Source organism: Capra hircus, chromosome 29 (genome assembly GCF_001704415.2).
Source record: "Capra hircus breed San Clemente chromosome 29, ASM170441v1, whole genome shotgun sequence".
Lineage (NCBI taxonomy): Eukaryota > Metazoa > Chordata > Mammalia > Artiodactyla > Bovidae > Capra > Capra hircus.
Genome location: NC_030836.1, coordinates 19,768,395 through 19,784,338, shown reverse-complemented (window position 1 = coordinate 19,784,338; position 15,944 = coordinate 19,768,395). Strand labels below are relative to the sequence as shown.

General features: G+C 37.0%; 1 protein-coding gene across 2 annotated transcripts in view; it reads left to right on the top strand.

The window, feature by feature from the left end:
• LUZP2 (leucine zipper protein 2) overlaps window positions 1-15,944 on the top strand; it is a 535,694-nt gene that overhangs the window by 236,000 nt on the left and 283,750 nt on the right. The window contains exon 2 of one of the 2 annotated variants that reach the window (XM_013975878.2): window positions 13,729-13,842. Coding sequence is in view for 1 of the 2 variants with exons in the window: in XM_018043589.1 (XP_017899078.1) it covers window positions 13,725-13,842 (118 nt within the window). In the remaining variant the exon portion in view is untranslated. Of the gene's footprint in view, window positions 1-13,724; window positions 13,843-15,944 lie in introns of both variants that reach the window. The other variant, XM_018043589.1, reaches the window with a different exon arrangement.

Genomic DNA, 15,944 nt, shown 5'->3' with positions numbered 1-15,944 from the left:
CTGGTGGAGGATAAGGAACTTGATTTGATATCGGATGATGAGATACTGAGAGCAGTGGGTTCTGACGAAGCTGATTCAGCAAGATTCTCGCTACAGAATCCATTCTTGTCAGATCTGGGTGAGGCAGATCTGATGAGGATGGATGCTAAACTTGAAGCTTAGCAGAAAAGAGGACTTGAGAAATCTAACTGAAGTTTGGTCAGTAGTCTTTGCCTCTGTGTGTGTGTGTGTGTGTGTGTGTGTGTGTGTGTGTATATATAGTTTATTCAGTTTTCTTATTTCCAGATATTTATCTGTGAATAATGCTGCTTTTTTATTTTTTAATTTTCTTTTAAATTAAATTTTATTTATTCATTTTTTGTGGCTACAACAGGTCTTCATTGAAACATGCAGGTTCCTTATTGTGGCGCACAGGCTTTCTCTAGTTGTGGAGTGGGGGCTTAGTTGCCCCATGGCATATGGGATCTTAGTTCCCAGACCAGGAACCAAACCTGAAAACCCAAGTCCCCTGCAAAGGAAAGTGGATTCTTAACCACTAGACCACCAGGGGAGGTCCCCAATTAATGCTGCTTTAAATTTATGCTCTTAGTCAGTTCAGTTCAGTCACTCAGTCATGTCCGACTCTTTTGCGACCCCATGGACTACAGCACTGCAGGCTTCCCTGTCCATCACCAACTCCCGGAGCCTACTCAAACTCATGTCAATTGCTTTGGTGATGTCATCCAACAATCTCAACCTCTGTTGTCCATTTCTCTTCTGCCTTCAATCTTTCCCAGCATCAGGGTCATTTCCAATGAGTTGATTCTTCATGTCAGGTGGCCAAAGTATTGAGTTTCAGCTTCAGCATCAGTCCTTCCAATGAATATTCAGGACTGATTTCCTTTAGGATGGACTAGTAGGATCTCCTTGCAGTCCAAGGAACTCTCAAGAGTCTTCTCCAATACCACAGTTCAAAAGCATCAATTCTTTGCCACTCAGCTTTCCTTATAGTCCAGTTCTCACATCCATACAGGACTACTGGAAACACCATAGCTTTGACTAAATGGACCTTTGTTGGTAAAGTAATGTCTCTGCTTTTTAATATGCTGTCTAGTTTGGTCATAGCTTTTCTTCCAAGGAGCAAGCGTCTTTTAATTTCATGGCTGCGGTGACCATCTGCAGTGATTTTGGAGCCCCCCAAAATAAAGTCTGTCACTGTTTCCACTGTTTCCCCATCTATTTGCCATGAGTGATGGGACTAGATGCCATGATCTTAGTTTTCTGAATGTTAAGTTTTAAGCCAGCTTTTTCACTCTCCTCTTTCACTTTCATCAAGAGGCTCTTTAGTTCTCTTTGCTTTCTGCCATAAGGGTGGTGTCATCTGTGTATCTGATGTTATTGATGTTTATCCCGGCAATCTTGATTCCAGCTTGTGCTTCATCCAACCTGGAATTTTGCATGATGTTCTCTGCATATAAGTTAAATAAGCAGGATGACAATATGCAGCCTTGGCATACTCCTTTCCCGATTTGGAACTAGTCTGTTTTTCCATGTCCAGTTCTAACTGTTGCTTCTTGACCTGCATACCAATTTCTCAGGAGGCAGGTTGGGTGGTCTGCTATTCCCATCTCTTGAAAAATTTCCCACAGTTTGTTGTGATCCAAACAGTCAAAGGCCTTGTCATAGTCAATAAAGCCAAAGTAGATGTTTTTCTGGAACTCTCTTGCTTTTTCAATGATCCATCAGATGTTGGCAATCTGATCTCTAGTTCCTCTGCCTTTTCTAAATCCACCTTGAACATCTGGAAGTTCATGCTTCATTTGAAGCCTGGCTCGGGGAATTTTGAGCATTGCTTTGCTAGCATGTGAAATGAGTGCAGTTGTGCAGTCATTTGTACATTCTTTGGCATTGCCTTTTTTGGTGATTCAAATGAAAGCTGACTTTTTCCAGTCCTGCGGCCATTGTTGAGTTTTCCAGATTTGCTGGCATTTTGAGTGCAGCACTTTCACAGCATCATCTTTTAGGATTTGAAATAGCTCAACTGGAATTCCATCACCTCCGCCTTATCCTCTTAAGGGCTAGATAAATAGATCCCCAGGTGTAGGATTAGTAGGAGAAGATTTGAGTATTTTAGTTTCAAGAAATCTTGATAAAAGGCTTGCAGTACTTCCATCTTTGACCGTATTTATATGAGAGCCCCTCCTTTCCTAAAAGATACTTTTCTAGACTTCTCTACATAGGGACCTAGAATGAATTCTGCCACAGATCTCTAGTGGACTTTGGGTTATTCTCTCAGTTTGCATTGGCAAACCTTGAAAGAAAATCACTATGCAAATATCCTTGTGGTCACATTGAATGTTAACAAAGAATAGGAAAAGAATGGCCTCAGATAACAGATGCCTCTTAGCAAAATAATCCGTGGCCTTTGAGCCTAGATTCAGAGAAATTCTATAGCTGCTTCAATTTTCTGTGGGAAAGCATTGCAAATGTTTCCCAGAATATAATTCCCTGTGGTCGCCAGCTTAATATTCTGGCCAAGCCTAGTTAACGTCACTCTTATTCAGTCTTCTTGCCTGTGAATAAATAAAGTCTACATTTCGGAATAGCTCTGACAACTGAGGGGAGGATAATTTAAATACTTCTTTTTTTGATATATTTTTGAGTTGGAAATCTGACTATCTGTATTCCTAAATAGATCTTCCTTGGTGATTCACAGAGCAGTAAATTTCCTCTAGAAAGCGTACAAAACTCACGAGCATGGCATTTAAGAATTTTGATAACTCGAATCTTACCAACTTTTTCTGGTTTTACCCAATAGCCCAATAAGTACCCTGTATGCAATTTAGACTATATTACTTGCTGAGTTACAATTTATATGCACGCAGCACTTCCCCATTTGCACTATCATCACTTATATTGCTCCCTCTGCTTAGGATATCTTTTCCCTCTACTGCATTTAATAATCCTATGTGTCATTCAACCCCTAATAAAATTATATTTTCTTCCTTAAAATTTTCCATGATTGATTAACCTGAAGTTGATCTCTCCTAATGCCTTAGTCCCAAGGACTCCTTTGGTCGCTCAGTGGTAAAGAATTCACCTACCGATGTGGGAGACACAGAATTGATCCCTGGCTAGGGAAGATCCCCAGAAGAAGGAAATAGCAACCCATTTCCTTTTCCAACAATGACTTAAGACTATCACATTTTTTCATATGTTATACTCATTTCCATATGTGCTCTATTTTTCCTAATATTGCAAGCCATTGGATTGGGGATAATGTATTGCTAATGCTTATAATTTTTTCCAAAGTTTTCTGCATGTAGAAGGAACTAAGAAAATATTTACTGGGTTGATTTATTATAATGAGACTACATAATACAATATTTTGTTATCAAATATATCTAGAGTTGAAGACTACCTATATAATATACTGTCTATGTGACCTTGGAGAAATTATTCTGAATCTCTTCTTTCTTGCTTGTATAATGGATATAATATCACCTACATTTCAGAATGATTATGAGAATTAATGATATGTGTGAAATACCTACCACATGTCTGACATGTACATAATAAATGTTAGATATTAGTTTTTTAAGAATAAATAACATAAAGAATTTTGGCTGCCAAAACATTAATAAATGCTTCTTTATATATAAGCAGAAATGCTGCAGACAAGTTGAATGGAAGTTTGTATTTTGGCAGTTATTGTTGCTCTTGTTCTTTTTTGGAGGAAAAGAAAATTTTCTTGAGATCTCATAATGCTAATTCAGAATTTTGAATTTTATGAGGTTTAAATCTGGAGGTATTCGAAACACTGACATAGCTTTTTTTTTTTTTTTTCATTTAAAACAAAAACTAAAAAAATTCAAATGATGTTGAAACATTAAAAGACTACTCTATATGTGTCATTGATTTAATTGTATTTGCATTTGAAATAAACATTTAGGAATGTTTGTTATGGTAGGTCATCAAAGGAACAGAAGGAGTAAGGAAAACTTTCAAATGATGAGAACAAGTCATAAGATACGAGTGTCAGTTTGTAAAAAGGTCTCCACTGGCCCAATCCAGAGCAATTTAAACATTATGTTAAATAATTGTTGTTGTTTAGTTGCTAAGTCATGTCTGTCTCTGCAACTCCATGGACTACAGCATGACAAACTTCCCTGTCCTTCACTATCTCCTGAGCTATGCTCAAACTCATGTCCATTGAGTTGGTGATCACTTCTCCTGCCCTCAATCTTTCTTTCCCAGCATCAGGGTATTTTCCAATGAGATAGCTCTAATCATGTGGCCAAAATAGTGGAGCTTCACCTTCAGCATCAGTCCTTCCAAGGAATATTCAGGGTTGATTTCTTTTAGGGTTGACTGATTGGATCTCCTTGCTGTCTAAGGAACTCTCAAGAGTCTTCTCCAACACCACAGTTCAAAAGCATCAATTCTTTGTTGCTCAGCCCACTTTATGGTTCACATAACTCACATCCATACACCACTACTAGAAAAACCATAGCTTTGACTATACGGATCTTTGTCGGCCAAGTGATACCTCTGCTTTTTAATAACGTATCTAGGTTTGTCATAGCTTTTCTTCCAAGGAGCAATCATCTTTTAATTTCGTGTCTGCAGTCACCATCCACAGTGATTTTGGAGCCCAAGAAAATAAAGAAAGTAAAGTCTTTCACTGTTTCCATTTTTTCTGCCTCTGTTTGCCAGGAGGTGATGAAATAAAAGGGAAAGTGGGCTTGGGGGAATAGGGTGAGCAGATTGTATGATCAGACAGTGTTTCTTCACCATCACCTGATTCTCAGAAGGCTTTGATAAGCTATGGAAAGGTGGTTTGATGTTTCACATTCCAATGCTTGCTTATGTTTCCAGTACTTTCTTGAATTCAAAATGAGACAGCCTTCAAGAGGCCTTTGGGCTGGAGAAAACCTGGCAATAATTTAATCAGGTGAAGTAGCAGGCATTTTGTACAGATTGGTCAGTGTGGGCCAATATTTCAGTTTATTAATCATATATGAGACAAAGATAGGGCTTTGGCAGATTTTTGTTTGACTTTGTCAAAGGTTAACAAAGGAGTCATCTGTGAGTCTTATCTAAGTCATATGGTAAGGCTTGGTTTTGGCAGTAAGATATTTCCTAGAACACAGAAGTTTGGGGTCAATATCTTAACTACTGATAGTTTTGAGGAGCACAGGGCTCAAGTACAATTTAACATTGTCAGTAGAAAATATTATGCTAGGCAATAGTAGTACAAGACAGTATTCATGTAATCAAAAATTTTAATTTTGTGATGAGACATATATATAAATATACATATATCATACGTATATAAATTATACATCTAAATTGTACTGTCAATATAAGACTCTGAAGAGAAATGGAGAAAGAGAACAGACTGGCTTGATGTATATAGAGGTTTTGTGTTGTATTTGTGTTACATTCATTTGTGAAATCCAAAGTGGTAAGTCTAGAGTATGAGGTTTTAGAGTATGAGGTCTTGGCTCTTAGGAGGAATTTAATATATGATTACTAGGAGAATTTATTTTGATTTCAGTTTATTCATACAAATGCAAATAAAGAAAACACATTTAAATGTTTTCAAGAAATTCTCTTTAGTTGTTAATTAGCAAAATACAGGACACATAAGATGATAAAGATGAGCAAAGAAAACCTGAGCAAAGGAAACTGAAGGACTGTGAAGATAGTTTCAAGCCAGAAGACAAGCAACCTTGACATTGACCTTGATATAACCTAGGGAGGCATTGATATTTTGAACTATAAGTTGATCCAAATAAAACTTTATGTTTAGAAAGTCTGATTTGAAAGCAGTGCATTAATTGGTTTGGAGAAGCAAATAAGAAATCAATTAATAAATGCTGTAAATAATTCAGATAATGAAGAATTAAACTAGGACTGTGAGATTGGGTAGTTGCAAATAAAAAATGCTCAAATATTCTGAGTTGGTGAAGTAGGATTCAGCTGAGCAATTGATTACCCTTGAGAGGTTAAAAAATAATAATAATTTGTTAAATAATGGCCCCCAAACTTTCATCTTTAGTGAAAATAGATAAGTTCATTGTCAAACAATTTTGGAGCTGATGGAAAAACTAAAAAAAAAAAAAAAAAGACAAAAAATCCATTTGACTACATTGGAAAACCATCAATGCACAAGGTGGCAAGTACTCAAAGGACAAATCCCTGAGAAATAAAGTACAGGAACTTAACTCAGCAATGGGGTTACATACCAGATCATTTGCAAATATGACCGTAATCATTTTTCTCCTTATATACATGCTAATTTGCAGTATGACTTTTAAACTTTTCCTATCAAAAGTATATTTCTTTACCTCTTGAATCTGGACTGAAATTGTGACTTGCTTTGTGACCAGTACATTATGGCAGATGTAGCATCTTGTAATTTCAAGATTAAACCTGAAAAAAATATCCTTTACTTCTGTTAATTCTCTTAAAACTCTAACCAATTGAAATATGGGCTGGGCTAGAGGAAGAGAAACATATGGATGGGCCTGTTGTCTTCACTGACGAATGATATCGTATCAGTCACAGGGCAGAGTCATTTAGTTGACCAAGAACTCATCAAAGAAACAAGAGTAACTCAGTCAAGAAGAGAACTGCCCAGTGGCACTCAGACAAAATTGCTAACCCCCAGAATCATGAGCTAAATCAATGACAATAAAATGAACAGATTCCTAAAAATAATGTGTTTTATTATTGTTTACACAGGGACAGTTAGGATATCTGAATAGTTAAAAGTATATTAAAACATTGAATCTGTAGACACCTCCCCACAATGGATACTGCAAACCAGACGATTTTTACATGTCATTGTACTAATTTAGGGAAGAAATATTACTAATCGTACACACAAAAAAGTGACTAAAAAAGCCTGTAGTAAATACCATATTTGTGATAATGAAAGGTCTTTCCCTTACAATATAGAATAAGAAAAGGATGTCTATAGTGTTTCTACAGTCTGGAAAAAGAAAATAATATTTATGTCACCAATTCTATTGAACATTATAGAATAGGTTCCTGGTTCTGATAGCAAAGTAAGATAAAGAACTTAGTAAAAGACTTAAGAATTGAAAACAAAAAGAGAAACTATCATTTTTTTGCAGATATATGATTATTTGTGTAGAAAATACAAATATATTCTAAAGAATATGCATTTTAAATAGTTATTTTAAAAATTGTAGGGATAATGAAATATCAGTAACAGATTTTGAAAATATTTTCCATATGATAACAACTGGAAACCAAACAGTATACAAATGATCTGCAAATCAATAGATAACTGTTATGGGTTGAATTGTGTTCAACCATTATTCATATGTGGAAGTACCTAATCCCTCATATGTAACATCATCTAGAGATGGTTATTTACAGAAGATACCAACTTAAAATGAGGTCATTTGAGTGGGCTCTGAATCAGATTGGCTGATGTCCTTCTAAAATGGGAAAATTTGGACATGAAGTCACACACAGAAGATAATGTGAAGAATCCTAAGAGGAAGACAGCTATCCTCAAGCCATGGAGAGATCCCTAGAACAGATCCTCCCCCCACAGCCCTCATAAGAAGTTAACCAACAACCTGATTTTGGATTTCTAGGGTCTAGAATTGTGAGACCAAGATGTCTGTTTTCTGAGCCATCCATCCTGTGGTACCTTGTTATGGCAGCTCCAGAAAATTTATACAGTCACTAACCCAAAATATTCCCTGGTGGCTCAGTTGGTAAAGAATCCGCCTGCAATGAAGGAGACCTGTGTTCTAATCCAGGGTTGGGAAGATCCCTTGGAGTAAGGAATGGCTATCCACTTCAGTATTCTGCCCTGGAAGTGTCCCATGGACTGGATAGTTGCAAAGAGTCGGACACAACTGAGTGACTTTCACTTTCACACTTTCAAAAGTCCTAAACAGATAGCTTATAAAGGAAGAAATATAAGTATTCATTAAAGTACTGATTAAAGTAATGAAAATGTTGGGCTGGCCAAAAAGTTCATTCTGGTTTTCCATATAATGTTAGGGAAAAACCTGAATGCACTTTTTTGCCAACCCAATATAATCATATAAGGCTGGAAGTGAAAAAGTGAAAGTTTAGTCACTCAGTCGTGTCTGACTCTTTGAGACCCCATGGATTGTAGACTACCAGGGTCCTCTGTCCATGGGATTTTCCAGGCAGGAGTATTGGAGTGGGTTGCCATTTCCTTCTTCAGCAGATCTTCCCGACCCAGGGATCGAACCTGGGTCTCCCACATTGTAGGCAGACACTTTATCATCTGAGCCAACAGGGAGGAAGTGATTGGAAATCAGATCAGAAAGATGGTATCAATGTTCACTCTTAATATCAACAAATATATAAAGGAAGGGAGGGCAATTTCCGTTTCAGGAGAACATGTTGAGAAGACCATCAGAATACACTGATAAGAGAAGTGCAGACTAGCCTACTTTGTCATTGTTGTTTAGTCACTAAGTCATGTCCAACTCTTTGTGACCCCCATGCACTGGAGCCCAGCCAGGCTCCTCAGTCCATGGGACTTCCCAGGCAAGAATATTGGAGTGGGTTGCCATTTCCTATTCCAGGGGATCTCCCTACCCAGGGATCATTGGCAGTGGATTCTTAACACCTGAGCTGCTTGGAAGCCAAAGCCTAGTTTACAGGAAGGCAATTTACTAGCACCCATCAAAGTTAACATGTCAACTTTGAAGTGAAATATTTCAACTTATGGGAACATATATTTTAGGAAAAATATGTTTACCCATGTGTATGGACTTCATTACTTTTCAAGAGAGAAAGAAAAATTGAAAACACTTTAAATGTCCAGTGGTAAAATATATTACTTTATGGGAATAACAGATTTTAATATGTGTAGACATGGAAAGAGCTCCAAGACAAGTCAGTTGCAAAACATGACTGCATGAGCATTGTATTTTTTGCATTTTGTCTTGGGAAAAACCATGTATTGGAAGATGCACTCATTTGTAGATGTTAGAAAATCTGATAAGATTGTAACAAATGCTTCTGTCAAGGTAATTTACTTCTACAGAGTAACTGGTTTTGTCTTTTATAATGTCTTTGAAAGATTGAATCTGGAGTTGTATTATTAACACTTCTGGCTTTATTTTTCTTATAAATGGTATCCTCATGGTTCTTATTATATTTGTCAGAAAATAAAGGAATTAAAATTGGTTCTCTTTTTCTCATGAAGTTACTTGAAGGCCAAATATGAGAATGGAATTAAACCATAGTTCAAAAAGACACATGTACCCCAGTGTTAATTGCAGCACTATTTACAATAGCCAGGACATGGAAGCGATCTAAATGCCATTTGGCAGATTAATGGATAAAGAAAATGTGGTACATATATACAGTGGAATGTTAGCCATAACAAGAAATGAAATTGGGTCATTTGAGTGATATGGATTGACCTAGATTCCATCAAACAGAGTGAAGTGATTCAGAAAGAGAAAAACAAATATCATATATTAATGTATATATGTGGAATCTAAGAAAACGGTACACGTAGAACTAATTGGAGAGCAGGAGTGGAATCCCCATGGACAGAGGAGCCTGGCGGTGGGCTGCAGTCCTTAGGGTCACAGAGAGTCAGACATGACTGAAGCGACTGGAATGCGAGCACACATGCAGTGGAGACTCAGACACAGGGAGGGAAGATGAGGGTGGTATGAACTGGGGGATTAGGATTGACATATACATATTACCCGTGTCAAATGGACGGGCTTCCCCAGTGGCTCAGCAGTAAAGAATCTGTCTGCGGTACAGGAGATGCAGGAGACTCGGGTTCGATCCCTGGGTTGGGGAGATCCCCAGGAGAAGGGCATGGTAACCCAATCCAGTGTTCTTGCCTGGAGAATCTCCACATACCGAGGAACCTGGCGGTCTACGGTCCCTAGGGTCACATAGAGTCGAACATGACTGAAGCGACGTAGCACATATGTGTGAAATAGATAGCTAGTGGAAAGCTGCTATATAGCACAGGGGATTGAGCTTCATGCTCTGTGATGACCTAGAGGTCTGGGATGGGGGAGCGGGTGGGAGGGAGGTCCAAGAGGGAGAAGATATATGTGTACACATAGCTGATTACAGACCATTGGAAAGCAATTATACTCCAACAAAAAGATGATTAAAAGTAATAATAAAGGAATGCTATTTATAATTTTATTTAATGGCCAATAAATCCAAATACTGAAAACTTATATATGCAACAGTGATGGCAGAAATAGCACACAATGAGATCTGTGATGGGCACAGTGAACTTTTAATTATAACAAAATTCTAGGCAATCAATATGTTCCTACAGTGCAGTGGCAAAGACATTGGATACTGGAGACTGATACACTTCCTTAATATGTTACTGGAAGTTTTTATTCCTGTGACTCAGTTTCTTCAACTGTAAAATGGAATTAGTACTAGAGCTTATTAATATTAATGCTTTTCTCATAGAGTTCTGAAGATTAGAAAAGTGAACATATAGAAGGCCATCTTGCATATAATACATTGTCAATATTTGGAATGTAACACTGTGACTGATTATGGTCACTTAAAATAATTTTGGAGATGTGTCTATTGTCACAAATATTCAGAAAGATAAATCAGGTCATGAAGTAAAGTTGTATAATTAGACGTAGATGACTGTGTGCCTTGCTATTCATTATTTGACTTTGCTAATGAGATTGAAAGGAAACCTGGGACATTAATAGCTGTCTTATTACTGGCTGATTCATCAGTGAAAATCTCAAAGCCGGGGAGAAATATTGAGGTTCTTACACAGGAGCATTCCAATTTCCTTTGAATAAGAAGAAAGCGAAGAGTGCTAGAAACTTGTGTTTTTAAAAAATGAGAAAAGGCAAAGAAATGTAATAGAAAACTGTTGTAGATGGCATTCATTTGTTAGTCATGACTAAGCTCACTGGTAGACCCATTTCCTTTATATTTCTGCAGAAAGATGGAAAATTCATCAAATTCCTCAGTCATAAAAATTTTATAATTTTAAAAAATGAATTACCTCCTATGGGTTCAAAGTTTTATGTAAGTTGCTCCATGCAACACATAACAATCTCATAAGGTCATGTAGCACTGCCTTTTACAGACAAAGAAACTAAAGAGAGAATATGGGCCATTTTCCTATAAGTTGAATACAGAACGTGTCAACCCAATTTTCACTAAAAACCTATTTATACAGTGGACTCTATTTCAGTGAAAGGCTGCATTTAACTGTTGCCTAAACCAGAGGCTTGGCAACATCAATGACTAGCTCCTTCCCACTCTTTCCTTGTAACATACACACAGAATACAAAAATTTTAATTATATATCATAGATTCAATTTTGTATGTTTTGCTGAAATCAATCCAAGCTTCTCTGTCTCTAGTGCTTTGAATCTAAATTAGGCGAACAGTCTTTTCCCTGGATTATTGCAATGGTAACTTCCTCCACTGCCTACTTTTCTCCAGATTTTTCCTTCCTCCAGTGCATTTCCCAGTTTATAGCCAGAGAAGTCTTTCCAAAACATAAAGCCGACAGGTCAGTCCCTGCTTAAAACTCTCCAGTTGCTTCTCCTTGTTTTCAAAACAATGCTCATCCTCCTAACCATGTTAAGAGACTGGCATTCTTTTGCTCATATGCTCCACATCCTTATTTCAGAAGCAGATTTCTTACCCACTATTTCCGCCTCCAAACCTTCTGACATGTATACAAACCTTTATACACGTATTTTCATTTTTATTAGTATTTATACATGCATTTCCTTTTCCTATAGCTAAATTCTACTTATCTTTCAAAGCTCATTTTAAGTTATTTTTTATTTGAAGGATAATTGCTTTACAGATTTGTTGTTTTCTATCAAACAGCAGCTATAATCAGCCATAGGTGCACCCATGTTCCCTCCCTCCTATCTCCCTCCCCATCCCACCCCTCTAGATTGTTACAGAGCCTCTGTTTGAGTTCCCTGAGTCTTACAGCAACTTCCCATTGGCTATCTATTTTACATACGGTTTTGTAAGATTGGTACTCTCTCCAGGTAGCTCAGACTGTAAAGTGTCTGCCTACAATGCAGGAGATCTGGGTTTGATCCCTGGGTCGGGAAGATACCCTGGAGAAGGAAATGGCACCCCACTCCAGTAGTCTTGCCTGGAAAATCCCATAGATTGAGGAGCTTGGTAGGCTACAGTCCCTGGGGTCGCAAAGAGTCGGACACGACTGAGTGACTTCACTTCACTTCTTCCATACATCTCAGACTCTTCCTTCTCTCCTCCCCCTGTGTCCATAGGTCTGTGCTCTATGTCTTTTTCTACATTGCTACCATGCAAATAAATTCATCAGTATTATCTTTCTAGATTTCATATATGTATGTTGCTGCTACTGCTAAGTCGCTTCAGTTGTGTCCGACTCTGTGCGACCCCATAGATGGCAGCCCACCAGGCTCCCCCATCACTGGGATTCTCCAGGCAAGAATACTGGAGTGGGTTGCCATTTCCTTCTCCGCTGCATGAAAGTGAAAAGTGTGTTATATATGTGTGTTAGTATACAATATTTATATTTATCTTTCTGCCTTACTTCACTCTGTATAATGGGCTCTAGGTTCATCATTAGCATGGACTCAAATGCATTCCTTTTTGTGGCTGAGTATTCTTCCATTGTATAGATGTATCACAACTTCTTTATCCATTCATGTGTTGATGGACATCTAGATCAAAGTGCGTATATCTTGTATCACTTTTACCAGGAAGTCTTCCTTGGGTTCATGACTCTAATCTCTAACCTCCTGTGTGTGCCAGTTAATCATTTTTAACCTTTCCCTATCAGGTGTAGTTCCTAGGCTGCACTGACAACTATTTCCTTGTCTACATTTTTTCCACACACTTACACACTTGCTGTGACATATACAGATGCACACACAAATACACACCCTACTTGTTCATTCATTCCTTGCGTAAGATCTTAGCATAGTAAATTTTTCTGAGCTCCGTCTTTTATATTGGCAAAATTAGAACTAAGTACCTCCCTTGTTATCTTGCAAAGTCCATATGAGAAAAATAGGAACAAAAATTACATATGTATGTATGTATGATGGATAAGTCTTTCTTTCATGATAATAGTTAACAAGTCTGTTCAAACTTCACTGTAATTACTATAGTGACTGACTTACTTTTAGAGGCATTTTGCTTTGTCCAATACTACTTTAGTAGTAGTAGAGATTTGAAAAGGGGTACCTTTTCAGTGGACCTCATTTCCTACAAACCAAGGGTGAAGAAAAACCCCTCCATTCTGTCCTGGTTCTACCCAAGTTTGCCTCCTAGTGTCAGAATCTATCTAAATCTCTGAGCTACATTGGTTCCAATCAAATGTCTTGCTGTAAAGCTTGAAGTACCTGAGAAAAAAGTGTGGTGATGTCATGGAAAATATCTGTATTTACAAGTGGTATCTGATAAACTATGTTATAGATGCAAAAGATGTGCAGTGTTATTCTGGAAACTGTAGCCTGGCTAGTCATCAATGCAAAACAAACTCTTGGTTTTAAGCTGATTTTTTTCTTAATTTTCCCTTTTTAGATGAACTAATACAAATAAAACATCCTAATAATTAAGGTTTCAATTCATCTAAACTTTGCTAAAAATGCAAGGGTTTGTGATCATGGCCAGAGTGGCTAGAGCTGAGTGAAGAATTTGGGAGGCCCTCATGCCTTTTTTTTCTGTGTTAGACAGGACTATGAAGAGCTAGAAAAGCAGCTGAAACAAGTCTTTAAGGAGCGAAGCACCATCCTCCGTCAGCTGACAAAGACATCAAGAGAACTTGATGGAATTAAAACCAACCTTCAGGTGAGATGAAAACTAATTTTCTCAGCAGCCAAGTATAGGGAATCACCTAGTTTGTCTCAGTGGATTGATGCATGAAGACTTCCACAATTTTTTTTTTTACCAGTTTTGAATATATTCCTGGGCTTGAACATGGGAGTTATTATTTATTATTATATGAGCTTTGAAAAGAAATGTCATTTGAAATGTAGTCTAAGAATCTGGGGTTTGCAAATTCAGGAATGAGAAATCTGTGTGCTTGGCAAAGCCATCAGTTTCTCACAGCTTCTAAGATCAACTTGACCCCTGGGTTTTTTATATTACAAAATAATGAAAAGCAATTATGGCCAAGACTTAAATGAATATATAAATGATCTCTAGGAGAGAACTTTAAATTCCACAAAAGATAGTTCTGAAAATTCTTTGATAAACCTCATTACTACAGTGGGTAAATCCTCACAAAGGAAAGTGTCATCTGTGAAAATATATTAACATTCAGTGAAATCTCAAGTAAAAACCAAACACAATACCTATACTTGAAAAGTTTCTGAAATAGCTGAGAATATATTTTAATATTTTCCTTTAACATTGTAGTTATTGAATATACAGTGTACCCCAAAAGCTTTGCATGTGTTATAGAATTTAATTCTCATAGTATACCAGTGAGAATAGACATCATAAATGTGATTTTTCTTGTTATACATGAGGAATCATCCTTGAATGTCACAAAGGAAGCCAGAATTTAAATACAAGCAACCTGACTCAAAGCTGGTCTGTTAGTTATTGCCCAGAAGCAGTTTCTGAACCTTGCATAATCACCATTGTTATTAGCTTTCTAGTCCTGTGACAGCCACGATGGTGTCTAACCACTGCAGTTGCAGCTTATTGAGTGTGGTCTCTTGTGTTAGGTACTCTTTCTTCATTTTTTAAAATTAATTTTCACATGATAATTTTGCTATGATTGTTATTAGTCTCATTTTGTAGGCAAGAAAACAGTTAGAAAAGGGCTCGGAAACTAAGAGCACGAGGACAGATGGGAGACAGATCTGCGATTTTGAAGCCAACACCCAAGCTCACATTCCAGAAGCTGTATTATGTCTTGAGTACATGAAGATAGAAAAGTCACTTAGACTCCAATAGCACACAGTGACAGACAGTATGATGGTAACAGTGCTGGAATGACAGTTCTATGGTGGAAGTATACACGGAGCATTAGGGATGTACTTATCGGATAAAAATGACTGTGTATTGATTGCCATAGGAAGCTAATGCCAGAACTGTACCTTTTCATTAAGTGGAAATTCAAAAATTTTACGAGACAACAAAGAATATTTGACACTTGCACCTTCTTAGAGGAATAGAACATCTGGCGCTGAGAATTTTCCAAGCATGTCGTGAAAGAAATGCCATAAGCGGTCAATCTTTACAATATTTCCAGGGTTCTCAGTCTCTCTGGACCTGTAGCCTGTCAAGACATCTAATTACAGTCTAGGAAATTATTTGAAAGAAATATATAATTTTGTGTAGAGTAACCTTTTTAAAAGAGTAACAAGTCAATCCCTAAATGTACTTGAAATTGTTAATTTTTTATAATTTTGTGCCAGTCATTGTACAAGGTGAATTTTTAAATTTTTTCTTGTTAAATCTCCTTAACAATATCATCACAAAATTATGATAACATTTTTATAATTTTGAAATGAGGAAACAAGATTCAAATAGGTCAAGGAAACTTCCCAAAGGCATACATCTAATAAATGAGTAAATATTGCTAATTGTACATATTTTATTTTCCAGTAGGGCTTCATAAAGATATGATCTTTGTAAGTCTTGTTCATCTCTGTAACCATAACACCTGAATGGCTTAGTAATACTGATCAGTCAATAAACATTGTATTGATTAATTATTAGGTATATCAATCTTTAGTATCCTCAAAGTCATCAAAATTATTTTCCAAGATGCGCATCTCATTTCTCTGCCATTGCTGGGGAAATAATAATTTATTAAGTGCTGTCCTCCTCTTTAATTGCATACACTTTGCAGACCCCCATCTGTCTACCTACTCTTTTCACCTTTATATTTCTTTATCTCATACTTTTGTACTTTTTCAATTTCTTGAAGAAAAGAT